The sequence below is a fragment of the Excalfactoria chinensis genome, chromosome 1 (genome assembly GCF_039878825.1).
Source record: "Excalfactoria chinensis isolate bCotChi1 chromosome 1, bCotChi1.hap2, whole genome shotgun sequence".
Lineage (NCBI taxonomy): Eukaryota > Metazoa > Chordata > Aves > Galliformes > Phasianidae > Excalfactoria > Excalfactoria chinensis.
In genome coordinates, this window is record NC_092825.1 from 114,103,645 (window position 1) to 114,131,585 (window position 27,941).

The 27,941-nt window shown below is 43.0% G+C and overlaps 1 protein-coding gene across 2 annotated transcripts; it reads right to left on the reverse strand.

Moving 5' to 3' along the window:
- Nucleotides 1–655: 655 nt before the first annotated feature.
- PPEF1 (protein phosphatase with EF-hand domain 1) lies at nt 656–27,800 on the reverse strand. 2 transcript variants are annotated; one of them, XM_072329508.1, is made up of 18 exons: nt 27,420–27,800; nt 27,176–27,290; nt 22,295–22,484; nt 19,088–19,215; nt 18,506–18,557; nt 15,519–15,682; nt 13,871–13,985; nt 12,047–12,093; nt 9,570–9,736; nt 8,835–8,871; nt 8,235–8,384; nt 6,970–7,101; nt 5,406–5,591; nt 4,872–5,014; nt 3,929–4,035; nt 2,824–2,987; nt 1,935–2,019; nt 656–1,578 (listed from the first exon to the last, which is right to left on the reverse strand). In XM_072329508.1, exons 3-18 carry the CDS (start codon nt 22,365–22,367, stop codon nt 1,388–1,390), a joined length of 1,941 nt encoding a protein of 646 aa, XP_072185609.1. In that variant the 5' UTR covers nt 22,368–22,484; nt 27,176–27,290; nt 27,420–27,800; the 3' UTR covers nt 656–1,387. The 2 variants fall into 2 exon arrangements, with proteins under 2 accessions (XP_072185609.1, XP_072185617.1); XM_072329516.1 differs by having other exon boundaries at nt 27,176–27,324; nt 27,420–27,738.
- Nucleotides 27,801–27,941: the final 141 nt, after the last annotated feature.

Here is a 27,941-nt window from a genome sequence, read left to right on the forward strand (position 1 = left end):
GCGGCTTTGGCTGCTGGGCTTCCCAGGGGACTGAGAGGAGGATGACATGGCCAGATTCCAGACCTCATTTACTGAAGGAAGGTGAAAGTAGGCTGACACGTCCTGTCTCAGAAACTAAGGCTTCCAGCAGCTGAGGTGGTCCCCTGGGCCCTGCTCTTTCAGCCTGGCAGGTGCAGCTGCGACAAGTGCTTTGTGGTTGGCGGTGTGACCCCTGCCAGGACCTGCAGGGCCAGGCTGTGGCTTGTGCGGAGGAACGTCACTGCTGTGTTATTTATTAGCCCCTGCAGAATGCAGTGGGACATGGAAAATTTGGGATGAGAGGGATGGAAGAAGAGCTTTATCTATCTGAATCTGTTTGGATCTAAGCACATGTAGCTGAGCTGTGCGTGGCTCCCCATTTTGCACTGGTGGCTTTTCTTCCTGGCACGGTGTGCTTTGCAGTTCTCTCCCCTCTCTCCCCTCCTATAGCCTCCCCTTCTGCTGGGGGTGAGGGTTTGCCTGCAGCCCCAAAAGCAGTGTATGCTAAGTGCTGCTTTGTGACCCCACCGCAGCTCTCAAGGCAAGCAACCTTCAGCTGAATACTCCCCACTTTGAACTGCTACACTCCATTCCATGTAGGTCATCGAAACGCAGTCAAGAAACACACCACAAACTTACACAGCAGAAAGCTCAAGCTTTATTTTGTGATCTATTTATTGTATGGCATGTGAACATGCTTTGGATTTAGCCCCAACTAAGGTGACAAGTTAGGACTGCTCATCAGCCCCCAAGCCTAGCAACTGCAGCAGAATTAACCAGTGCTAAGTATGAATCTACGGCAGGTATAGACACCTTTCTTTTAAGTTGGGCCTGTAAACTTCAAAGAGGAAAACCAGTAATGTGGAACGCTTTAATTGCATCATGCAAAGAGTAAGATTAAATATGCAGAACTGCTTGTTTTAAGGAGATGGTTCTTCCCCATTTTCCTCACCTGGACTGGATGGTTCACAGAAGGCCTGTTTTTCCTGTATATCCCTAAGGAGAGACTGGTATGTTCCCTGTGATCAGCGGTGCTATTTCTTAGCTCTCTCTAAGGGCTGCCAGGGGAAACCTAACAGTGTCTCTTCCCATGGCACTGCAGGTGCTACCTTGGTAGCATTCACAGAGTAGGGTGGTGGAGAAGATGACACCAGGGCTGAGGATAAGATACTGACATGGCAGTGACACAGCAATACTGTATGTGGCAGAGGTCATCCCGTCTGGTCTCCTCACTAGCAGGTATGCATCACCCCAAAGGGATTAAACACAGGCTTACGTAGTGACCACAATGCTTACCATTTATTGTTTGTCAGTCTGGGAAGTGCTTTTCCAGGCTCCTGTGACACCCCCAAGAAGTTCTGCCCTTTCCCTAGGCTGCCTTGTTCTCTAGTTTGTGAACCACATGAAAGGCCCCCAAAAATTCATTGAAGTCAATGTAACCATCTTTGTTGTAGTCGATGCTCTGGGCTAACCTGTCAATGGCTTCGTCGTGTGAATGAACTCCCAGGTAAGAACTGAAGATTTTCCACATCTTGCGGAACTCATCAGGAGAAATCAGACCTACAGGAGGAATGAAGACAAGTTGCTTTTCCCAGTGCCTTTCCCCTTCCTACATCCACACACCACCAGGGCTTCGGTGGGGGTTTTTTGTTATTTATTTCACAACTGAAGTACAGTTCTAGTGCAGAAGGGTGAAAGCCACCAAAGTGACATCGGTACTGGAAACTGTGTGAAGACTTTCTCAGGTTACCCTTATATGGGTACAGCATGACTGCTTAAATTAGCCTCCACTAATTCAGAAAAGTGACATCACCTCTGGTTCCTCTCTAACATAGAAGCCTTAAAAGGAGGAAACAGTGGGGAAAATAGCTAGTGTAGGCTTCCTAGGGCCACTACGGTGAGTTACTGAGCCTTACCTGACTGATCTTCATCCACAATGTTAAAGATCACCTTCAGATCTCTTCTGTATTTGCACAGCGTTTCCACCAAAGTTGGCTGAACCTGGTTTTGAAATCATATATGGGAAGCCGTTTAGACCTTGGGTTTGGGTTGGCTTAACTGGCACAACGTGCACTATCCAAATCTATTTTACCAGTTTAACTTGACAAACGCTGGAAAAAATTCCTTATGCATGAGTTCAAAGGAACGGTGCTTTACGTCTTGCCCCAAATCAGCCAAAACCCATCACATATGGCGGGGTGGAGGTGGTGAAGGAGCCCTTCACGCCTCACGCCTCCAGTAATTACTTGTGGAAAAACTGATAACCTGGGGAAAGCGTCACACGTGAAACTTCCATTGTCGGTATATGAATGGGTCCTGCTGTGTAATGGTGTCGAGAGCTGAGTACCAAAGCACTGTGCAGTCATGCAGTAACAACTGGACTCTGTAGAAGAGACCTCATCTATCATGAGACATCTAAAAGCTTATCTCCAACTGTGACTTCATCTTACAGGTGCCAGAAACAGCTCTGAGCACATCTGAAAAAGCTCATCTCAAAAGAGTGCGCACGGTAGGATTTGTCGCATAGCTCCTCAGCTACCTTACCAAAATGCCCTTGAGAGTCAATGGAAAGTACAAAGCAGTTCTAGCATGTGATTCATCCAGCCTATTTTAAGACTCTACCTTAGCAGAGAATGATGATTTGTGCCCTCAGAAGTGCTTATTTCCCTCCAGTGACTATAAAAGGAAGCGAGGTAACTAGTTCAGTGCAGATCTCTACTGGATTGGCCAAACCACTGCCTTGTGCCTCATGTTGCACCAAAAGCTGTTTCTCCAAGATCTAAAAGGATGCGTTTTCCTTCTTACCTGATGCATAGGACGAGCTGTGTCCATATAGTAAAAACATGACATGTAGTCAACTTGTCCGTCTGGATACGTCTTCACTAACCGAGACTTCAGCGTCCTCCAGGGCAGTTGGAGCTGTAGGACAGACTCCATCACTGTTGCCCAGTCGCTGATAGAAATCTTGCCTGCCAGGAGGGGTCAGTTCGTGGTTATAAGCAGTGTGTGACACAGCACAGATCAGCACAACCCCAGCACGCCTTCTGACATTGTTTTACAACACTCACAAAACAGAAATGTTTTTTTTCCTAAGCACAGCACTAAAAACAGCGAGGTCAGACTAGGGGTTTCCAGAAGCCCCTTCCCACTGGAACAATTCTGTGATTCTGTTACGACTATCAGCATGCTTTAATACCTTAGAGGAAAACATTATGCTATGAAGAGTAAGTACTTCAGATATGAGCTGAGTTGCAGCAATACAGACAGACATATGTGGCTGAAAAGCCAACAAGCCAGATATCTTCTTCAGTAGCACAGCAGCCAGAGAAACAGAACCACCACCCTAGGGGCACAGTTGACAAACTGGTCAGGTGAGAAGCCATCAGGAGAAGTATTTTTGCTAGGTATTGTATTTTTGTTACAAGTCAACAACGACCACTTCCCACACAAAAGGTATCAATTGATCACTGAGCTTTCTTCAGCTGATGGGGTGAGCCTGACCCTTCCAGTGGACGAGCTGCTCAGCTTCAGTGAACTAACTCCCAGGCTCAGAAGGCTGGTTCTCTCTCTGAGGCTCCAGCTCCCCAGCTGCCATCTGAAGATGCCCCTAAGTGAAGGTGGTGAGCTTCTGGAGCTGTATTTGCCAGCTCAATCTTTGCCTGGCAGCAAACACTGTTTGTTTTCTCATGTGTTTCAGTTCTGTTGTTCCTCCTGCTTAAGCTCCAAAAAACAACTCGGAGGGCTTAAGTGTCCACTAGCAAACATCCTGCCCTGATCAGAGAGAACACACAATGGACCAGGCTCTGCCTCCCTCCAGCCTTACATGAAAGCAGGCAGGACCCTTCTGCCACCATGCACATGCAGAAGCCGTGCACCCCGTGGCGGTGAGTGGACAGACAGATGATGTTACCTGTGCTGCTGCTGTCATACTTTGCAAAGGTGTCCATGAGTTGACGCTTGTGAACAAACATCCTCTCTTTTAAGACTTGTAAAGCAGACTGTTCAATTGTTTTTACCCTAGAACAAAAAAGAAATCAAAGCAGATCATTAAAGGATATCCATCCTCCAGCAGTCCGTGCTTTTCAATGTTCATTATCAAATTCCTCTGTTCTTTAACAGGCAGTGTTGTCAGGGTCATCCTAAACAACAACATGGAGGAAAAACAAAACAAAGCCCCAGAAGAATAATCTGAACTTAAGAGATAATCAAGTGTATGCAGGTAATTCTAAGCTGCTTTGCTCCAGTAAATCTGGCCACAGCACTAGGCATGGCAAGGCTGCAATGATAAACTTTTTGGATTTCACTCATAACAGGATTTCTCCAGATTAACACTGCAGCCTTAAAGCAGACCTGACGGACAGGCGCAGGCTCTTTAGAGTCCCTGACAATAGTCCATTCTTGGCATTTACCACTTCTAATTGCCTTTGGAAATTTCTCACAAAACCTGGGGGTACTTAAAATGCATTTTCAAGTGTTGGTTTTTAAACAGAAAAACAGAAACAAAAGGGAATATAGATTATGAGGTTGATACGAACATTACTGTGAACATGCTGAAGGAATAGTGTAGGGCTGCATGAGGGTGGGGGCAGGGAAAGGGGCTGCACCACAGGGTGGTGGGCATGGAACGGGATGCACAGGGCTGTGGGCACGGCCCCCAGTGCTGGAGTTCAAGGAGCGTCTGGACAGTGCTCTCAGACATAGGGGTTGGTTTGGGTGGTGCTGTGTGGAGCCAGGGGTTGGACTCCATGATCCTTGTGGGTCCTTCCAGCTCAGGATATTCTGTGACTCTATCCAATTACAGTGAAGCTACAGACCTGTGGCAGGTGCTCACCATACACACAACGCATCTTTACCTTTCCCAGTTTTTCCGCTTGTCTGTGCACGTGCAGACTTGGTACTGTATAAAATGAGGAACCAGATCAGGATTCATTCGGATGTATGCTCCCCGGTTGCTCCCCTCTTCATAATAGTTAGAAGCAGAAAATATAGTGATAACCTGCTCGTAGCAAAAAGAGAATTTGGATTGGCTAGAGTAATACTATTGAGACTGATTGCTAAAAAATGATCTTGGAAAAACCTGCAGGTTACAAAATGAAGTGTCTGTGTGTAAAACTAGAAAACATTTCTGATGCCATTCACCAAACTGCTTGTACTTTTACAGTCAGAACTCATCTATATATATGTATATATAGTCCCCGCTCCCAAAAGTTCCAGAAGACTTTTGTGTCTGTCAGAACTCCATGATCTGTTCTAACATCCATTAATTTAGTGCATGGTTCCCCCAAACCCATTTTGAAGAGGTCATTCGTATTCTTAATTAACTCCGCTGACAAGTCTACTGTGGGTGTGCATGTGAGATTCACGTGCTTTCCATGGCAGCCCCTTACCTTCCCATCATGAGTGAGGTCGTAGCCATCCAACTTAAATTCATGAGACCTGATTAGCATCTTCAGATTATACCTTTTAAGCAGCTGGTCAGTGGTATCAGGGCCAAAGTAACAACCTCCTCCTCGACGCTGGTTCAGAGTACAGCCATGTTGTTTATTTGGATCACTCCAGAGAATGTCCAGGACCTGGAAAGAGCAAACTCAACAGGGACTGATAGTAGGTGGTGAGGACTGACAGGGTACGGATGCCTGAACTAGCGGCCGTACAAAAAAACCCAGAAAAGACCCAAAAGAACAAGGTTTTCTTCCTTTCTTTCAGCTGTGCACTCCTTTGGGCTGAAACTTTTATTCTTCTTAAATTACAAAGTGTATTTAGAGTACGTGTAAACCTTTTCAGACGCCTTATCATCTCAGAGATGCATATCTCCTTTCACAGATGAAGTTTCCAGACTGGTAGATCCATCAGGAATGGTACATGGGCAAAGAGAGCAAAAGCCACCCACATATGCGAGAGGCATTTCTATTTCCCAGCATAGACTTACCTGTCACCCATGTCAGTGCTTTTACCTAAACTAAGCTTGGGCAATACCTGTTCTAAACATGGTAAGAGCTGCCCTCAGCTGTAGTGTCTTTGGTTAGCTGGTGTTTCAAAACAAGATTTTACATGTCGACATTTTAGCAGAGTCAGAGACATGAGGATGCATTCTCAAGGTTTAAATGTATTCATTCCAGTCTGTAGCAAACACCGGGCAAAATGTTTCTGTTCAAATCTCCCTGGAAAGGGTTTATGGAGACACATTCTATTTCCCACTTGCTGGAGAGTGTCAGATTAAGGGGGCTGTTCCTGCCCATTATGTTAGTTTCTAGGTCAGATGCGTATCTTGGGAAATCACATTTACAGAGATTTGCTCCTCTAGAGGCAAAACGAAGCTGTCTGCTCCGTACAGCAGATGTCTGAAGTTCAGAAAAACAAACATACACAGCTCAATTTTGAGCTTCTAAATTACTATGCAAATTAAGCTTTCTGAATTGTCACAGTTTATTAAATTACAGCATGACAAGCACTCCACATTGCCTCTGATATTCAAGAGGAAACTAACAGCCAGAGGACAAAAATTTCCTGCTCTGAATAATCGGCCTGTAGGTCTCTGGAATGGGGCTTTTTGGAGACTATCAGCATCCAGCTGTGAAAACCATGGCCAAAATATGATGCATACTATCACGATGGATTGCCAAGTCTGACCTATTTTAACTGACAACTATTTATGTACTAACAGACCTACCACACGGGGGCATGCAAACACATCTCATACAGAGTTTCTTCCTAACAGCTGAGAACAGAAACCACCGAGTAAATTGTATTTTCGAGGCATAAAATCACAAGCTTTTATTACCAGGTCTACAAAACCCATCTAAATAACAACTAGCTGGCTACTAGACTGCTCAGAGCAATGGGTTTCCAATTCAGAGACACACCTCCCAGACTCAGACATGCCCCCTGAATGCAGCCCCTGCCACTGTTATGACTGGGTCTTGGCATCAGGCTGCCCCTGGTTTCACCTACTTGTTTCCGTTCCTTCTCGGAGATCTCTGGATGTGAACTCGATCGGAAAAGCTCGGGGAAGCCCGGTGAGTTGCCTTGTATTTTCCCTTGGTTCTTTTTGTCTGCCTTTGGTAGCCTCATCAATGTTTTCAGCTTAAAAAATAAACACAGAACACTAGAAGAGTTACCAAAAAATAAAGATGATCTATTCGCTTCTCCCCTACCCAGTCTTTAACCCTCATAAATGCCCTGAACTCTCAGGTTTGGTGGAAGCTGCAGGTGTTTGGCACCTGCTGACATTGTGCTTTGCATCTGTCAGGCACAAGGAACACAGAGCAACTGTATGGAGCCAGGGGTTGGACACGATGATCCTTATGGGTTCCTTCTGACTTGGGATATGCCATGGTTCTATGAATCTATGAATCGCTGAGTACCAGTATCTTGGGCCATCTGGGATGCTCTGCATGCCTGTGAACCAGCCTAATGGAGATCAGTGGAAGAGATCTGAGGACAACTTTCTCCATAGGCAGCCAGAGGCCAATGAAAATCCCCTGAGACTTTGGGAGTGCTCCCTTGGAGCACTGGAGACCTATATCTGATCAGTGGAAAAGCCCAGATCTCCAACCTGGGTCTACATTAATCATAAGGAATTTAAGCACCCAGCTTACTAACATTCATCTTCATTTAGCTGTACAAATCTTCCAGATTTGAAAAGCTGTATTTGTTCATCATTTCGGAATAAAATCCACATGACTCCATCTTCTAAATTCAGGAAATGCAGTCGTTCCTGTTTCCTCAAAGCCAGTTTTCAAGGTCTGCTCCTGCTGGAAGGGCTCTCCCACATGTGCTGCCATAGGAGCACTGCAGGGTGCGAAGCTTCCTACACAGAGCAGATGGTAACCACACAGCCCCGGGGCAAAAGGCGGCGCTAAGAAGATGCAGCTACGATGGTTTCTGAAGTGTTTAGAAATGCCTTTGAATGAAGAACTTTGCATACTTTCTGCCTCATGTGTCATCATCACTGCAGGATGGAGGTATCTGATGTGTGTCCAACTATTTTAAAGTCAGAAGACCCCACATCGTTTTACAGCAGCCAAACAATTTCTCTCAACACCGACTGAAACCTCCCTATCTAAACAGTGATTAAAAAGACAAGACCCTTCTTTCCTTGCTTGCTTTAGAAAGTAGCCATTTTCTTTCTTCATGCAATCAACTTGATTTTAGCATTCTTACTGCCATGTTATTTAAAGAAAATAAAAGTACGGTCATATGATATGCTCACTTACCTTATTTCTCTCAATTAAATTCAGGGAATCCAAATCCGTGGTGTCTGAAATTCCTCCATGCACAATAAGCACTTTGTTATTAACTAAAGTGGCAAGGGGAAGCCAGCTGAAAATGTCTTGCAGATGATACAGAATTATCTTGCCATGGTCCTGCAAAACGTACCCTTAGATTAGATGCTACGGGAGGAAGATTCTGTTGCTTTTAAGCTCTACATTTTGTTGTGGTGTCTGCAAACACCTGTATGAACAGCTCCACCCAAGGGAGACCCTGCACTGCAACACCAACCAATAGGATCTGAATTTCATACTAAGAGCCACTCAACTGTCCCTGCAGCATTTCATTTTCCTTTCACTTTTACCTCTTGTGCTCCTGAGTGGCCTCACCAGTGTTATTTATTTCATCCCGTGGATCACTGAGCACAAAAGGTTAACAGTTAATGATTATTTTGTCAATTATTCCACTGAAAATCCAAAATAACTGTAACAACACCACTAAAGTCATTCTGTACTACGCCTAAACTGGTTGGAACTTCCTTCTTCAGATAGGTTTCACGTGTGCAATACTAACAGAAAACATAGGGAAAATGGTAAGAATCTTACCTTATACTTCTTCAAAACTTCTTTAGAGAAGCCATATCTGAAAACAGGACAACATCATCAACTGGGTGTCAATATGCCCCTACTATACATTTTTTTTTGCCAGGAATTCTCCATCTCTCTTTTTCTCCTTTCTGTCCCAGTTCAGCGTAAAGGTACTTTCTTCTATTTTGTCTCAAGAATTGAGTGAAACCAATTTCTTGCGATTGAGAACAGTCCAGACCAATAACTTTTAAGCAGCCTTATTTCCCACTTAAAAACAAAGCAGCTGAACAGCTTACCTTTTAGATACCAGAGAGAATTTTCAAGGAGCCAGACTAATGTTGGATAATGCTTCCACAGACAGCACCATCTATCATATCTCTTTGCCTCCACAAGGGACAAGGAGTCTAACACCTCATTCTTTTAACACCAAGGCACCCGTGCTGCAGGGGGGGGTGGGCATTTCCATAACACACTAATTTTCATCATTTAACTAAAATACAATCCTTCCATTCACCCCCTTTCCTCAGGTTTTGTGCTATGGAAGTCTCAGTGAACCCACTGAATTCAATGGATTATGATTAGAAATGTCTATTTGAGTGTCTGTACATAACAAGGATGTTCTTTGCTTGAGCACCTTAAAGATGCAAAGCTTCACCAGAATACCCAGTAAAAACACCACTTCTGGTTTAGAGATCAGATGGTGGCACAGTGAAGGGCTGGATATGCCATTCCCTCTCATCCCTTTACACCTACTTCATGTTTAAGACGTAGTCTTCATGGTTTCCTCTGTTCAAGTGAAAATCATTCGGGTAGAGAAGAAGAAACACAAATAGGATTATAAGTATTTCCATAGAATTTTTTCCTCTGTCAACAAAATCGCCATTAAAGACATAAGGGTTGGTTTCTGAAGGCAGACCATTCTGCAGACGGAAACAAAAACAAGGATGTTCAGAGACTGCAATGCTACTGTAATAAAGGAAATATCATTTCAAATGAGATCACCTCGCTGGAAACCCTGCAATAAACAAATGAATAAATAGATACATCTCGCATAATACAGAGCCATCAGGAAACAGATGACCTCTAATTGTTCTTATGATACTGCCTCTAATCCTTTCCTATACCTATTAAATTAAATTGAAAGGGACAAGTAAGAACATTATCATTGTAATAAAATATTATTTTCTGTTAATGCAAGTGTGCCAGGAAGTCACGCACTTGCAAATAGAAAGGACTCATTCATTTTGAATGTATGACATGAACAATTACCTTCTGATACAAATATGAAGGCCCCTAAGTTTCCTTACCCAGTAAGAAACCAGATTTCGGATATTTGCACTGTTTGCAGTCTCTGCTTCTAAATCTCCTAGGAAGTACCACAGTCCAAGCTTTGAAACAAGGCACTGAAGAAGCCTTTTCTCAGTTGCTTTAATCCTGAAAGCACTACTACTCACAGTTGCACTGTGCCCAAGGTGTTTATGACATACCAGAAAGCCTGCAAACTGGGAAAACTGCACATACACACATTTTTTACTTGATGTTATCTTCCTGGAGATGCAGAGCAATGCTTTGTTGTGAATAGCGCCTTACCTAAAGCTACTACTGTGAACTGATAGTATGTGCCGTAATGCTACTTATCAACATGTCAGTAGGCGCCACCAGCCTACAAAAGGCATAGCAGTGACTACATGTAGCTGCATCATTTCCAGACATGAGTATTGGAAATATTCTTCTTTTTTGACTTGCCAGGAAAAGGAAACCTCTGTTTTCACAATTGGCATGGACAAGAATAACCAAGAGAGTATCTTCAAAATCATGTTGTGACTACAGAGGCCACTCTTAGAAGGTCAGGCAGCACTGCAATGCATCCTCCTTCACAAATATGGCTGCTGCCCCAGCACTGCTTATGGTGCAACCTCTGACAAGTTGAAGAGGTAAACAAGGCTTTCTAAGATTAGCAAGTTGCTGTTGGGTATCACTACTGTATCTGCTGGACTGGTGATTAACTAACGGTTGTTTTCTGCTTACATTCTCTACATCTTCAGGTTATTTCTATCCTTAGCAGCCATTTACCAATCTAGCTTAGCAATACAAGCCTTAAAATTCAAGTGCTTCAACAAACTTAGAATGAACAGAACAGTTACCTCCAGGATAGCTCTTTTTTACCTCCCAGTTCTGGTTTATGAAGCTAATGTGAATGATAGTCTGATTCTGTTTCAATATGCAATTCCAAAAGGGAAGGTTGCCAAATTAAAATAACAGCTAAAAGACTACAGGCCAAGGACCGACTACGTGTACTTGGTTAATAAGAAAAGCAGAGGCCTGAAGGGGGCTGATTATGTTTCAGCAGGCTTCAGGTATGTTGCTGGACAAAACCACCAAGCTTCCAGACAGCCAGTATCAGATATTAGGTGTGACAACCTTGGAAGCAGACAGAAATGACATCATTTAAATACCTGGCTTAGTTTTTGTCTGTCTCCATCCAGCACAGATGAATATGTAAGGATCAGACACAAACTCAGATTTGCCAAATGAAAGTTGGGGATTCAAGCTAAAGGGGAAACTAAATGCAGGAAAAATCCCACATCTTCAGTTGAATACACAATTGTGGAAAAGAAAACCTGGAGCTTCATTTTTTTTCCACGTCACTAAAACAGATCTATGGTTTTTAACTTGAAAAGTGAGTGGCAATTAAGGATATGGACAAGCTACCCGAGGTATTTCCATTTTGTGCAGATTATATAGTTGTTCTCATGATTACAAATGTTTTTAAACAGATAGCATCCTTTTTTGTTTGTTTTCTGTGAACAAATAATAATGAAAAACACCTTATCAATGTAAGGGACCAAGAATGCCTCTGCATTTCTGTCTTGATGACCAGAATTATCCATAGTGTAATGTCTGTTTAGGAACTGTTAATTCCAGAGTTCGGACCTTAGTCAGCAAGGAACAGAAAGCATAAGCCGAACATTCAAGACATGGAAAGGAACCCTCCCGAGGTTCATACTCCAGATCTACATTTGGAAGCAGGCATATTTCCTGGATCTCCTCTCCTGCAGTGAGCAGGAGGATAAAGAGAAGGAAAAGCTATGACAAAGACACCATCCAAGTTGTTCTATGGTTTGTATGCATGTGCGTAGCACATACAGACAGTTTTAAGTGATAGGAACTATTAGATGCCAATATATATTCTTTTAACCAAAGTGCTACACCACAGACTGCCTGCTTACCTTGTGGAATACCAGTAAAAGATCATCCAGATTTCCATGCAAGTCTCCTACAGGACATAAAAACATACACATATATTTAATTGCAGAAGAGGGGAAAACTGAATTTTATAAGACTAGAATTATGTAAGTTAGTCCTAAGAGGGTTTTCTTTGTGTTTTTTTTAATTTATTTGCAGTTTCCTTAATAATTTGCCCCACATTAGCGTTACATCAGCTTCATTTTAAGGCGTATGAAGAAGTCGTTTAGTAAAATCTAGCAATTAAGTATTTAAAAGAGCAGACAATTGTCTTGAATAATCTTTCAGTCCTCCAAGCTAGATCTGAAGATCAGATCTGCAACCCGGGTAAAAGGTTACGCAGGGAAAAGTAAGATGGGCCAACACATTATCAGCCTGTAACAAATTAATACTTCAGAAATAGACATCTGAATACTAACAGTATTACAATACTAACTAGCAGGGGCACCTCAGCACAGCATGGCAGATCCTTACCAAATCAATCCCCTCAGAGCCACACTCCCAACACTTGTGACCCAGCACCCCCAAGCCATGGCATGGTAGTGAGCTTCCTCCGCTGGTGGTGAAGAAAAGACTGAAGGAGACATTCTTAATGGTGTCTTCCATGCAATTTTTTGTTCATGACAACTCTGCTGAAGGTGCTCTGTGGATTCCTTTGGGTGATGATAGATTTTAAAAAGGTGTGGCCACAAACATTTCAGAAGCGTCTTTAATTGGCATTATTTGTTTGAACTGGGGGAGGCACCTCATCTTAAGGAAAATGACAGCTTTAAAAATGAGTCTTCCATGTTTTGCAGAGGAGCTATCTGGTTCCAAAAGCTGTTAGCTCCAATGACAGGAAGGGGAACACTTCAGATGCTACTTGCACAGCTCAAATGAGATAGGCAAACAACAGGAGGGGTGTTTTGATTAGTAAGCACACCCTGCATGGCAAGCAAACATGAGTCTGTTTCCTGCACTCAGAGAGAGGTTTTGGTTGGTTGGTTAACGAATTATTGTTGATTAAAAAAAACATTATTTAAATAAGCCGTTTCCTGGTACGCAAAGTTGGTGCACAACCACATCTTAAAACCATCAGCTGCTGTTTTACATGTGTCATAGTTGTCTCCCCTACGCTGCAGCACAGACACAGCTGTCAGAACTGATGTCACCTCTCCTGTTCTGCAGCTATTGCTACCCGTGGCGTGCCAGGATACCACATCCGTCCACTCATGATTTATGAAAACAAAATAGATGGCAGTGAGCTCTTAATTTTTCACCTTGTGACACGACACGTCACTCTGAATTTTTGGTTGTATGAAGACCAATATATCCTTTTGGGTCCCTTTAGAAACAAGGTTAATTATACATTTCAGTTTGCTCTCAATGGCCATGCTGTCAACAAAGGGCCTTATCTGCCTTTTCTACTACACTTTCATTAAAATCATTACTGAGTAAACTCTCACGATTCAAGTCATCTTCTCAGTGGTGAGAATCGCAGCCAGCGATCACAGTACTCTGAGTGGCATTTCAGAAATAGAACTGCAGGAATATTTAAGCTGCGCTGCAGTGTTAGCTGAATCGATACTGACTCATTCAGAACCTTTTAACAAGAGAAAAGAGGAGGACAGGGACTTCCCTAAATATACCTGGTGTGACGCAGGAGCCTTTTATTTTTTGTTAAGTGGTGTTTTTTGTTGTTGTTGTTCCCATTTATACATTTGTTTCAGGAAAAAAAACAAAAAAAGGGAAATTCCCACCTCCCTCTCCAACTAGTTAGAATATCAACCTTTGGCCCAATGCAGCTATATTCCCAGTTCTGTTCTTACCACAGATGGTTATCTCCTTGAAGTAGGAAACTGAAACATGGGTGATATTTGGCTTCTCCTTGAGAACCCTCCTGGTCTCATGTAACAGCTGCAGCACATAGCGGGCATGAAGCAGCTGTGAGAAAAACCACAGGGAGGACAGGAAGATTTAGAAGAGCTTTAGAAGAAGCTCGAAATCTGCTTTATTAGCACTACACACCTATTGTGAATGAAGCTGTATCAGACTATTGGTACTACAGACCTCTAAACATGGATATAGGCTGCATGGTTTAGTGTTGGGAATTAGGAATAGCTCTGCATTTGCTTCCTAGTGAATGGAAAAGAGGCCCTTGGTAAACTTGCTGTTCACATTTTCCCATTTTATTTCTAGCATTCTGTTTCTACTCTTCCCATGTACAAAAACAGTAAGAGAACAGGCAATGGAATGCTCAGAAGCACAGCATAAGTTCATCTCTTGAACACAGCGTAACAAATAAACAAACAAAAAATGGATCTAAACAAAATGAAAAATAGACAAATAAATAAAAAAATAAGCCTACAAAACCCCCATCCAAAGGCTGTAAATGGTGTTTCAGCAATTACACAAATCATAAAGAGAAGGAAACTACCACAAAGGTTGCCTTGTTTAGAGTTATCTTCCAGCTCACTGCGTAGACATTAGAAGCATGAAACATTTAAGCTCCAAAGATTACTCTCTTCAGAGGGGATGTAGCTGCTGGCTCCAGTAACAGCGCTCTTCTGGTCCCTGCTAATGCTTGGTCAGTTTGTGCTTTTTACAACATTTAATTCAAACACTGGTGGATGGCCTACAGACTGACTTGTCAAGAGGAATTTTCTTGAAATAAACAGAAGAGTCCAATTATGTATAATCACTTCCTTACTAAAATGCCAACCGCAACAAGGTGAAGCCTTGAATGGGTACATTTCTCACACGCTTCACATTGTGCTACTAGTAAGATCAACCTTCACTGAAAATTAAGGGAAAAATAAAATATTATTCAGTAAATTGAAAGCAAAGAGTGACTGTTATCCTTCATATAGCATATTGTTAAGCACAAGTGACCATGAGTTCAAACAAAACTGTGTCCATGCAGAGCTCACGAAGTCTATGCTAGCACATTAGCCATGCTTTATATTCACTCTCTCCAGGGTCCTGTACGTAGGAATAAGATGATTAATCCCTGCATCTCAATTCCTCCTTAAAACATTGAGGGGGGAAAAAAAATAAAAGGACCTTAGGGCACTTTTTGTGGTCCTGTCAGCATCCTTACTGACAGCCTGACTGGCGACTGCAGAGGGTATCCACTGAACGTTCACTACAATCTTTGTTCAGGAAGAGATGCGTACCAAGCCCTGCCCCTCCTACCACTGGCAGTCCTGCAGCTACACAGTGAATCAAATCCAGGGACAGAGAAGTTCTCTGGGTTTTGTCAGGTTACCGCCTGGCCAGATTAGATCCCTACAGCAGCTCGCTGTGTACCTGTGTGATCAATGAGGATTTGCAGGAAAGAGCAATGAGATGGAAAGGAAAGTGGAAATATCTCTCTGGGCATCAGCTCAGTCCTTTACTGGATTCAGCTGACAGGGGAGCTACAAGTGGATAGAGATGTAAAACAAGAAAAGCAAACATAAAGTAGTTGCAGTGTACCTGTCGATCCTTGAGTGCATTAAGAAGAGCCTTAGCCTGTGCAATATTAAGGGGAAATGAGAGTCGCGGTCCGCGATAGGAGTCTGGAACATTAATCTTTTCATATTCAATTACATATGAGTCTGTACCAGGAGAAACGAGGGAGCTGGTGGAAGTGCGAGCAGCTGCAATGAGAGGGAAGAGAAACAGGAACATAGACACTCCATCAGTCCTATAAAGCTGTGGCAACACGAATAGAACTGGAGAACATAGTGGATGCTCTCTTCATTGCAGTGTTGGAGGATCCAGATCCTGCCCTGCACAGCAGAATGGCTTCAGGTTTCCTCACGCTGATCCACAATGCTAAACAAAAAACAGGAACAAACATAAAACTGGCAAAAGCACTGCCCTAACAGGCAGCAACTGTGGTCAGGATGCAAAACACTTTATACTGAAGTCATGAAGCAATCTGCTTTGTTAGGCAATGAGAATACATCCTGCCATATACTTTCTTCTCCTCCCACAGAGCAAGGAGATTCAGGAGCCTGGTCAATGGATGGTCAGCCATCGCTGACCATCCAGTGACCATCTGTTTATAGTTCCAAGTTACGCTGTTAATATGGGTTTTAAAGAGTTGCTTTGGTTGCTTTTATCTTTTACATAAAAATTCTAGGCTGCGCACATAAAAATCCAGCAGCTCACTGAATATTTTAAAAGCCAGCAGCTAAGCGTTCCTTCACAGCAGACTGCAAAGCGCTCCTTTGTGATACAACAAGCAGACAACGTCAGCTGCCATAAAACCACTGGAAGACGTAAAGTAAACAAAAACAGCTTCTCCTGATTTTCCTGAACATGGAGAAAGCAGGAGCATTGCTTACTGCTTCAATCCAATATTTTCTTAGCATACCCAGCATACATCATAGTGAAAACTGATTTCAGTGTTTGCTCCTTGCAGTCAGTCTCTGTCATCTCTTATTCTAACAGCCTGAGCCCTAAAGGACGGTGTTCTGGAGGTTGCTGTTGCAGAGCTGCTTGGATGATACTCTTGATGGAAACACTATTTGCTGCTCCCTCAGACTGCCCTGATTTCCATTCACTTGCCGGCTCTGGCCAGAGGCTCTCCTCAGCTTTCTCCTCCAAAGCCAGCAGCCCTCCCAGTGTCCCCAGCCATGCAGACACCTGCCCATGCTGCTTCATCCCCCCTGCTCACAGCAGGTGACCCTTCCCATCCCCTCTGAGTGCAGACCTGCCTTCCTCGCTGCCTCTGCTCCCTGCTGGCAGGTGCCCAGGCTGGGAAAGCTAATCTCCGTCCACAAAAGGCATAACTCTGCAAAGTATACCCCATTTTCCACTTCAGGATGAGAAATCAAAAATTAGTCATGATCACAAGCCTGGGAGTGCTCTTACACCTCCTCAGCCAGTCTTTCAGCTAGATTTTAAGGGTTCTTCCTGCACAGGATATCTCATCTGTGAGCAAGCAATACTTCTTCCTGTAATAGATGCCCCAATGCAGCCTTCGGATTAGTGTGTGCTGGCCTGTGAGCAGCCCAGCTGGCCGCAAGCTCCATACAGGGCTCATTCTGAAGGACTCAGCACCCATCTCATTAGTTATCTTCCAGCCAAAGCTGACCTGTCTCTTTCAGTCCATCCTGAATGACAGGGACAGCAGCCTCAGGCACACTGAGTTCAGACACCTACCCTAAGACCAGATGAAGCACCCTCTGCACCTCTTTACCAATCAAAGGGAGCTCAGAGACACACTGTGCTGTGCTCTGATGCTACAGGCCTTGTCTGAGGTCATCAAGCCCAGCCCTGGCTGCTAGCAGCCCCCGTAAGGCTCCAGGCTCTGTGCAGAACAGTGGCCATGCTCCTTGTTACACAAACACAAAAGCCCAGGAAGCACCTCTGGCTCCTGAGGAGAGCTCAGACACTGGACATACTTCCTGTAAACCCTTGGAAAGTGGATTTAAATTACAAGCAGAGCAACTCCACAACTCCAACTGCACTGACATCTTAAAGAGGATAAGGGGATGATAAAGGTTTCTGAATATAACATAAACAACCACATCAAAAGCACCGCTGTGTTAATGAGATGGCGACTGCTTTCCTCCTCCAAATAAAAGACATTTGGAACAAGCCTATTAAAAAGAGAAAAGTGACAAGATGAACAGGGATGACAGGTATCACACAATCCTCAGGTAGCCTTCTGATCATTGCGTACTGTGAAGAATAGGCAACCTGTGCTCTGCTAAGAATATTATATACTAAACTCTTGAAGAAGGCTGTCGAACAACATGCCTTCACCTTAATTTAAGTGCCTAAACACAGATTAAAAATAAAGGAAAAAAGAAAAAAAGATTAAAGATTAAATCATGGTGGGTTTTAGAAAATACTTGGGAATAGCAAAGATAATTTGAAGCATCTCTGCTTGTTAGGTTTACACTCACGGGGGCTCTTACATTAAGACTGTGATACAGCAGAAACAGAAGCAGTTCATTAAATAATCTTTCTGGCACAAGTTTTGCTTAAATCCCTGGGGCTGGCACGGGAACTGCAAAGGTCACTCAGAGGAGCAGGCAAGAAAGAGCCTGAAGTAAGAGATGCACACAGCCAGCAGCTGGACAAACATAACTGCAAAGCACACAGCAGAAGTTCAACCTGCAATTTCTCATTTAACATGTCCAAAAAATCCAATACAGAGGAGGCCCCAGGCTGTCTCTCTATTAATCTGTATCTTACAGAATCTTTCTGCATCTTTTGGGGTTTTAGTATTTCTGGTGAAGGGCATTTATTAGAAAGCGAGAAGGAAAAAGAACAGCAAACCATCAGCACAACCACACTTAGACAAAAATGAAAGTATTTGGAGCAACTTCAGTGCTAACAGATGAAAATAGAAGTAGTAGATAAAGAAAACCAAGTGCTGCTCAATTCAAGACACAACTTCAAGTTAACTTTCCCCAAAGCAGGTTTTCAAACCACCTCTGTGTTACTTTGACTTTTCTCCTTACCTTCACCACGATGAACACAGTGCTCCAGCATGAACGTGAAAAAGTTGGACAGCTGGATAAGGAACAAAAAGAAACACGTACTGATCAGTTTAGGGGATTCAGCAAGGATTAACATTCTCTTTCCTTAGACAGGTACCACCAACTTCCCATTTAGGGGAAGCTCAGACGCTATTACTATTGCATGTTTCCAGAGCATTACCTCTAAACGAGCGGGTTGACAGCATATGAACACGTACAAAATTCCAAGGCTACATCATGCTGCTGACATTTTGGGCGTCATTCATTTTGCCCACAATGCAGACTATTTGTCTAGACTTCCTTTATGGTCAAAAGAAACAGCTATAATTCACCTAATTTGCTTTATACTGATGTTAAACATAACACAAAGCCCTGTAAGTTCCTAATTCCTGGTACTGACTCTCAGGGAATCCTGGGCTGATATGCTGAGATACTTTCAGTATCTCTCTGTTTCTGTATTGCAGGTAGCTTGCCTTGCTGACTCTTTGAAGATCACCCGTGCAATGACTTCATGTAAGAGGCTTAGCAGAACTGCTTATACAGGGAAAACTGAAGATTACACACCTGTGTTTGCTCTTGCTCATCAGCATATTCGACTGACTCAAAGATAGTCAGGGAATAGCGGCGACGGATCTCTAGCTGGGCTCTTTTACAACGGTACCATCTCTGGATTAACGCAGAAGCTTTTACGGCTGTCAAAAGAGAAAGCAACGGATCACGCATAATTCTTTCTTGACTGGTTCCTTATTTCTTGTCCTTCCCTCTTTCCTCATACTCTCAACAGGATGCCAGTAAATAAGTAGACAGAGCCAGAAGTGTTAAACCTCTGTCTCCAGCCCTCGGCTAACACCTCACTTCTAGGAGCTTCCCTGAATACCCAGCTTCGAATAGCTCGGCCTAACACACAAAAAGGCCTGTAGGCTTCTGACCTTGGGAGAACTAGTCAAAGGAGCTGCGGGGCAGTGTTAATGAGGCAACAAGGCCCAAAGGAATACAATGATCTGAGCTCCTGACACTCCAAGAACCACACAAAAAAAGCCCAACAAAAAACACAATCAGGACAAAAAATAAATAAATCAGAGGAATAAAACAAAACACCAGAATGCTCTCCAGAACTGCAGGGTTTAATACAATCACTGCAACTTTGTGGAAGAGTTAAAAAAGAGGAAAGTAAAAACAAGACTAACATCCTCACTATGCTGGTATTTCGCTGCAGCTGCCAAAATGAACAGCTGATGCTAAAACCAAAGCAAAGCAACAAATGACAGCCAACAGTTCACACTGATGCTTTTTCCTGCAAGGAAAAGCTCTGCACTGGAGAAACAGCGGTTTGCAGCCGTCAGTTATTTCAGCTGATCACAGATCTCAGGGATTATGAGACTAGGATGAGCGGCACCTTCTGCATGGGAATGATTTCTTACTTACATAACTGTCAGATTAAGAAAGACCCCTGTACAAGCACAATTCTCATAATATGCATACCGTTATGGAAGCTTTTTGATATATAAAAGCACTTTAAGATGCCATAATAGCTTGTTGTTTCTTTATTTTACCACTAACAACTACATAGTACAATTAAAGTGCTAAAGTTCTCTAGTCCAGGTGAACTAAAATCAGTAAGGACTGCAGAAATCTCACCCCTCTTAAATGAAAAAGTTACGGCCCTTACATGATTAGAAGCCCACTCCCTTCCATACACAACCTCTAGGATCTAAATCCCTTCCCCTCACCAGACCTGACAGCAAGGCTATCATCAGCTTTTCTGGTTAGAAGAGCTCCTAAGGGGCAGAGAAGAGCCACCAGCACAGAAACTAATTTCTAGCATCAGAGCCATTACAATCCCCATTAAAGCTCATCAGGGTTGCTCAGTGGTCCGGCCCTGGGCACTTAACATGACACAGTCCCACAGGTATCACATAAGGCAGATATATATTGACAACTGTGGTTAATGCTGCAAAACAAACCGAATATTTCCTCTCTTTTATCTTTTTATTTATTTTTGATTGTACTTATTCCTGTGCTGTTACTGTCAGGACTAAACCAGAACATGATTTTCACACTAGGCTACAATGTATCTGTAAAATAAAATCATTTGTGGAAGGTGTCTCCATCAGCAAGTACCTGTTAAAGTCACATTATTAATGCATTAGAGGGATGTACAGCTTCAGACTGCAGATATAATGACAGTCATGCATAATTTCACTACTGCTGAAGAACAGAAAGACTGCCATCCAGCAGCTGGAGAGGGCAAGACCTTAGGAAGCAAGCACACAAAATTATACACATACATGCATGGCATGCAAAACCAGAGACGAAGGACCTCTGTACCTTCCTTATCAACCAGGGATGTTTAGCATAATAACCTCTTCAGACTACCATAGCTCCCAGAAGACATGCAAACATTGTTTTAACATCACACCTTTAACACAAAAGGTCAGATCAAGAGTTTCAGAGCCAACCCTGGAGCCCTCTTGTCTCTTGAACATGAGCCAGCAGTGTGCTCTTGCAGCTTGGAAAGCAAATGGTATCCCGGGCTCCATCAGAAGAGGGCTGGCCAGCAGGGACAGGGAGCTGATCGTCCCCTACTATTCTGCCCTCCTGAGGCCCCATCTAGCGTACTGTGTCCGGGTCTGGGGGCTTCAATGCAGGAAAGATATGAAGCTGTTGGAAAGAGTCCAGAGGAGGGCCATGAAGATGATAAGAGGGCTGGAGCACCTCCTCTATGAAGACAGGCTGAGGGAACTGGGCTTGTTCTGCCTGGAGAAGAGAAAGGCTGTGGGGTGACCTCATTGCAGCCTTCCAGTATTTAAAAGGGGGATTATAAACAGGAGGGGAATCAACTCTTAAAAGGGTAAACAGTGATAGGACAAGGGGAAATGTCTTTAAGCTCAAAGAAGAAAGGTTTAGATCGGATGTCAGGGAGAAGTTCTTCATAGAGAGAGTGGTGAGGTGCTGGCACAGGCTGCCCAGAGAGGCTGTGGATGCCTCATCCCTGGAGGTGTTCAAGGCCAGGTTGGATGGGCCCCAGGCAGCCTGGTCTAGTATTAAATGCAATAAAGTTGGTGGCCCTGCCTGTGGCAGGGGGGTTGGAGCTTGAGATCCTTAGAGTCCCTTCCAACCTAAGCCATACTATGATTCCATGATTCTGTGCAAAGCCCTCATGTGCTCAAAACTGGAGTGTGCTATGTTGAAAAGCAGGGGGCCAATTAATCAAGTTTTTAACTGAACCTTTATGCAAGTACTGTGAGGATTTCCCATCAACAGTCTCAAAGGTTTGCAGGGAGAATTTCAGGCCACACACCTTGTATGGCAGAAGATCAATTTGGAAAGTCAGAGTTGTAGAGTAAAAGAGTTAAATTAGTTCTATTTTATTGCATCCAATTCAATATCAGGATCACCCAGCAGCAGGGAAACTGGGGCAGTCTTCTTGTGAACATCATGTTATAAAAGGCCACAAAAGGTCCCCTCAGTCTTTTATCCTATATGCTTTGCCAGTGAGAGCACACATGAGCACATCTGAAATTTAACTTCTGTCCTGTGTGAATTCTGTCCAGCCCTATGTGTAAGATGCTAGAGGTGCTCTGCAGTTGCCCCCTGACCTCAATTGGCATCTGAAAGTTACGCATTCCTTTAAATAAAGGTAATAATTGTGAAGTAATTTTATCTCAACACGTGTTTGACTACAGGACTGGTGGGAAATAATATCTTCTAGTCCTCTTACAGTGCTATGGAGAGAACAACCTCAGACATGGAGATGATGGCAGCACTCACCTGCTTCATTATATTTGCGTTTATTGTAATCTGCAGAAGCACTGCACCCCATGGTGCTAACGGTGCACTCCATTTCAGGTTTTAATCACTGTGGGTAGGAAGCATGTCTCTCTCAGCTGTTGGCGTTATACGCATCTGCTGTGCTCTTCCTTCAGTCACAAGGAAGGCTCCTGTGCTCCTCACACCACCACTATGAGAAGGAGAGGAAAATACATGAGCTTGGCAATACAGAATATAAAGTACCTACAGCCATCCATAAGGACTGCAAAGCACATCCTGCAAAAACCATACCAAGTAAACCATACTTACTTTGTACTCCCCTCCAAAAATAACCAGCACCCTTGACACCCTTCTTGACTGAAAAGGTGCCCTCCCATCCCATTTACCACCTTGCAATGCCCCAGTGCTGATTATCTCTTTGTTTACAGACAGATCCTTGCAGATGCCAGATGTCCAGAAATCCCCACCACCGACTGATACACAACAAAATGATAACCTCCGCCAACTGCACAAGGACAAACAGCGCCATAGCAAAGTGTTTCATAATCAGACTTTACTCCAATAAAGCACCATATCTTGTGTTGCATTTTTACAGAAAGATTCTAACTAAAAACATTGGTTTGATTAAAAAAAACAAAACAAAACATACAGGGCATTTTGTAGTGTGGCTTTCTGGGTTTATCTCCTGGCACTTACTCATCTCCCCTCACTAGATGGGATCAGACATTAATGCCATATGCTTCCAAATCAACAAGTTCAAGAGAATAACATTCCCCTGAAATACAAAATAGGTTAATTTCTAGGCAACCAAATCAACTCAGATGCTAAAGATTTTTTATGTGATCACAGTGATCACTCTGTCTCCTGAGGTATATGTTTCTCTGTCGGAATTCTAACTCATCCCAGTTATTGTGCTTGTTCTTTTTGTTTCACTGATAATCATCCTTTTTTTAACTGGGCTTTAAAACAAAGAAGAAATCCATCAGCACAAAATGAATGCTTAACTGCTTTTGCTTTTTCTTAATTAGCAAAAGGAGGATAAGAGACAGGAAAACATAAATGTATAACTGCTCCGTTTTCTGCTTCAATAGTCAGAATGCCTTTATTGTTGTGAGACTGTTTCCAGTTTGCATGTATTTATTAATTAATGATATTACATTTATACCCAATTTTCAGCATCCCACAACACATGGGTATCCTACACTTGAGCTAGGTCTATCATCATCCAAGTCAGTATTTATTTCAGTAAAGAAGGACTTGAACGGCTATCCTGTTTACGATGGGTTACGCTTTTCTTCCCTCTGAAGTGAAACTGAAATCCAAAAAAAAGTCCTGTTACAGTAACTTTCAGCCGAATAATGGTTTTAATAGCATCAAATACAGCACTGATACTGCTAAAAGCTCAACAGATAACTGTTATCATTCTGAATACCATCTCCCCACAAGCCCTGTTTAAGAAAAATCACGAGTCTTCACTAGCTCATCTCCAACCAGCCAGTTAGAGATCTGAAGACTAAGATCAAGTACAAAACACTTACAGTCTAAGCCTTCTTCCAGCATGACCACCTACATTAACAGGCAGGGCAACATGTCTCCAGCAACCAGGCAACGAGAGCCCCAAACGGAACCATCAGTGCTTCTCAGGGCTCCGCACACTCCATGGCAAACAATGGGCTGCTCCAAGCTTAGGGCACCTGGAGGATGTCTGCACCCTTCTCCTACCTCTAAGTTCTTCAATTTATAGCACCATTTTGAGCAAAGAAATAAAAAGAGAGAGGCTAGAATAGAATTTTATGCTAACAGCAGTAAATGAAACCTTAAATATACTCAAATCTTGAAGGAAATCTTACACAATATCAATAAAACCCTTAAAAATGCCATTCCTAGCCATCAGTGAGCTAATCCAGGGGAATCATCATCATCAATCCCAAACGCCTGTATTCTACAGTGGGCACAGCAAACAATCTAACTACTACCTTGTTTCTCAATAGCTTCTCACAACCCACATCTCCAGGCCCCAATGCAATCACATCAACTGGAGACTTGGGCAAGCACAACTTCCACCCAGACCCAGTGAATTCACTTTCTGCTGTTCTGGTCTAACCAAAAGGCCAGAAAAAAAAGGGAACAACCCACTATGAAAATAGCCAGCATCTCCTACAAGCAAGCGCTCTTCTTAGCTCCCAACTGAGCTGCACCCTTTCCCCAAGGTGCATCAGTTCAAGCCAGCTGTGCTCCCTGCCAAACCCTGACTTTCCGGGCAAACTCACAGCCGAATACCAAGCAATGACCATGAAGGCCTCCCACAGGTAAGAAGGCTTGAAAAACAAGAAGCTGAAGCATTAAAGTGCTTTCTGTGAATTCTACATTTGCAATGCAATGCAATGTGAAGTTCCTGGTAAACAATCATTTGCCATTACAAAAGATCCCCAAGTGTTTACAGATGAAGTGCAAAGTTGGCCTTTTCTCAAGGTATGGAAAAAAGCTTCCTGGATATAATGTAGCCGGATAAGAATTTGGGACATAGTGCCCTGCTAGCGCTCCAGATATTGCACCACTGATTTACCTTTAAGGGAGAGTCTGTCATGTTCACTAACAATTGGGCAATAGTTCAGATACAAGTCCAAGAAATCTGCTACATTTCCCTCAGTTCAGCAAAAAGGCAATATCGTGGTAGGCAGGCACAGAAAGTGTAGCCCTTCCACGGGGGCAAAATAAAACATTGCCCCAGCCACACCAACAGACATGCACTAGGCTAAACAGAAGTGGCACATCCTGCTGGATGAGAAGTCACTGAAAGCTGAACTGCAGCAAGCAATCAGAAGTTTGGGTTTCAGAACCTGCACTGTCAAGAGCCTGATTTACAGGGATGATGAACCAGCAGCATTTGATTTGAATGTAATTGGTGCTGCCCAAACTCAACTAAGCCTTTTAGTTTATCAGTCACATAAAGACTAAACTTGTGGATACACAAGCTACATGAATGACAGCTGCTAAGCTTTAACTTCTCGGTTCCACCTGTTTCTTATCTTTGTTTATCAAAGATCAAAGAAGTTCTCCTTTTATTTTAGTTTGGATGAAATTTCCATAGATATGCTATTTCTTCTGCAAGTTGCTTCAGTAGCTTTCTCCAGCAAGGTGCATCTTGTCTCCACTCTGTCCCTTTTTCAACCATACTTCCTAACATACAGTTACCGTCTATGCCCATAAAATGTGTCAGAATGTACACGTGGCTGGAGATGTAGCAAGATAGGGCCAGTTTTCTCTATAAAATTAGATGGGTAGATGGATGCTTCCAGTGCCAGAGGCCTTACTATGATGTCTTCTTGCTGCTTTCTGCAACTCTCAAGCTTCATTCAGAACTGTTTTCCTTTGGAAACAGGGACTGCAGAGTAGCGAGAATCATGAAATGTTGGATTATGATGGATCCTCTTCTATGTAGTGCTGAGGAAATGAAGGAGCAAAAGACCACAGAAAAGAGAACCTCGTGCATTAAATTATAACCTCCAGGTTGGTGTCTGTAGAGGGACAGCTCTACAGAACTGTCTTATTGACAGAGCTGGGGTTGTCAAGGGTAAGGATCTAGAGATGATTTAGAGATTTCATTAGCTAAAAGACTCACTCTGCAAAAAGTAGGATGAAGCTGCCACAGACAACCAATTCAGTGAAAGAGAACTTGGCTGTGGACTATCAGAGCAATAATTCGCTAAATCAGCACTGAATTTGGTCTGCCAAGGGGTGACACAAGAAGATCAAATATAGACAAAGCAGTACGTGCTTAAGTCTGTGTTATTTTTCATCCACGGGACAAACCGATATTTCTATTAAGTGAAAGAAAAAATTAGAAAGCCTTTCTGCTTTAATAAATTTGTTTCAAATACAAAGCAGACAAAAATCTTTGCCCTGCTCAGAGATGCAAAGCTAAGCCCTATACAGAACTGCTGGAATCATTTCTGGCAGTGGCTGCTGATAGATATCAATGCTTGGGCCAGGAATCAGTACCGAATGGATACAGTAACACTGGGAAACCAGCAAAGTCACGGTGAAAGAGAACAGAATGAAGTCATTCCAGCTTATTAAGGTAGTCTAATATTCCTGAGCTCAAAAATATGCTGCAAAAGTAAGGAAACAGAAGATTTGAAGAGGCGCAATCATGCAGATTGTTCAAACACCCAGTTCAGGAATTGCATGTAAATCCAAAGAGAATCTATAGGAAAATGATGTGTGAGAGTTTGTTCGTGTAATCTGCAGTCAATAAGGCATACATTTACAAAAGTATCTGCACTGTTTGTGTAGAAAATAAACAGAGCAAACAGCCTCAGTTTTTGCACAGAAAAACTGTAAGGAGAGTAGTGTAATAAAGGAAGGTGGAAAATACAAGCCCGCAACTAGGGTGCAGATCACTCTGAAATACAAGGATGCTATCATATCACTTAGCAGAAACTCTCAGTGCCTCAAAAGGAGAAGCCATTAGGAAGCGAGTAGAAAACTCAAAATCCTGTGGCCAAATTAGTTCTAGTAAGAAGACCCAACAGGACCGTAAAAATCAACAACAGTTGCAGTTTCTTATCACAGAGAAAAAGGGAAATTGAATTATACATTGTCCTGCAGATAATGAGCAGAAGCTTAATGACATCCCATGGCATTCCTTCTCCTTACATGAGGGGGAATATTGACTAAGACGTAAAACTCGAGAACAAATGTATTGAAATTTGAGCCAATTTACAAATGAAATTCATGCTTCAGATGAAATTTATATTGGTTTTAATGAAGGTTAAGTTAAGCATCAGAACAAAGACCCAAGATTATCAGCACATAAAGTCTTTTTCCTAAAGCAAAAAGTACAAGAGATACAGGAGTCTCAAAGCTATTTGATCTCACCTGTATTCAGAAGCTCTGGATAACTGATCCAGTCCAGGTCAAACTTGACAGCTTGAAGTGCACTGATTTTTCTCGGGGCAAAAGCATTGACCCCTCTCTTGTTCACTTTGCAGACCTAGGATACAGGCAAGTTGCTCTTTAAAAGCAAGCTAAGGAAATAAATAAATAAATAAATAAATAAATAAAAATTGATATGTATCTGATTTGAAGAAATTACCTGCTTTTTTTTCCCCACAAGAGTTACCTTGAGAAGCTTCCTTTCGAAGTAGAAGCAGTCCCTTTTTGGAATCAGAACTGCATAATGAGGGGTACAGCTCTGCAGAAACAGCACTCCAGTCCTCCCTGGGGCTCTGGAGCTCACAAAGCACTTACTCTCCACCTACCGAGACAGCCTCCCGAGAGGAAATTTCCTGAGCCTCACTCCTCAGAAGCAGTCAAGGGTAAATGCCATATTCATCATGATGCAGAAGTTCTTGGCTGCAGCCCTCCAGCTGTGCTGCTTGCATGCTATTGGAAATCTGTTTTGTCACCGTGCCTCCTGTATCTCAGGCAGAGAAAGGGATGGGCTGAAGTTATCATCTGCACATCTGAAGTCACATGGTCTCTCTCCAGAGGAAAGGCCTTTCTGCCGGGATGAGGCAGTGATTTGCATTTTAGCAGACCTACCAAGCACACAGGAGATAAACACACATACAGACTGCCAAGGTATTTGGTTCCCTGATGTGACTGGTATGGTAATGAAAGCTCCCCAAGGACTTTCAAGAGG

Coding starts and splice junctions, on each gene's coding strand:
- PPEF1 (XM_072329508.1), bottom strand. CDS start 22,367: ATGGAGTGCACCGTTAGCACCATGGGGTGCAGTGCTTCTGCAGATTAC. Junction 5,015..5,405: donor ACCTCACTCATGATGGGAAG/GTAAGGGGCTGC, acceptor TGCTACGAGCAG/GTTATCACTATATTTTCTGC. Junction 2,020..2,823: donor CAGCTCGTCCTATGCATCAG/GTAAGAAGGAAA, acceptor TTTCAAAACCAG/GTTCAGCCAACTTTGGTGGA.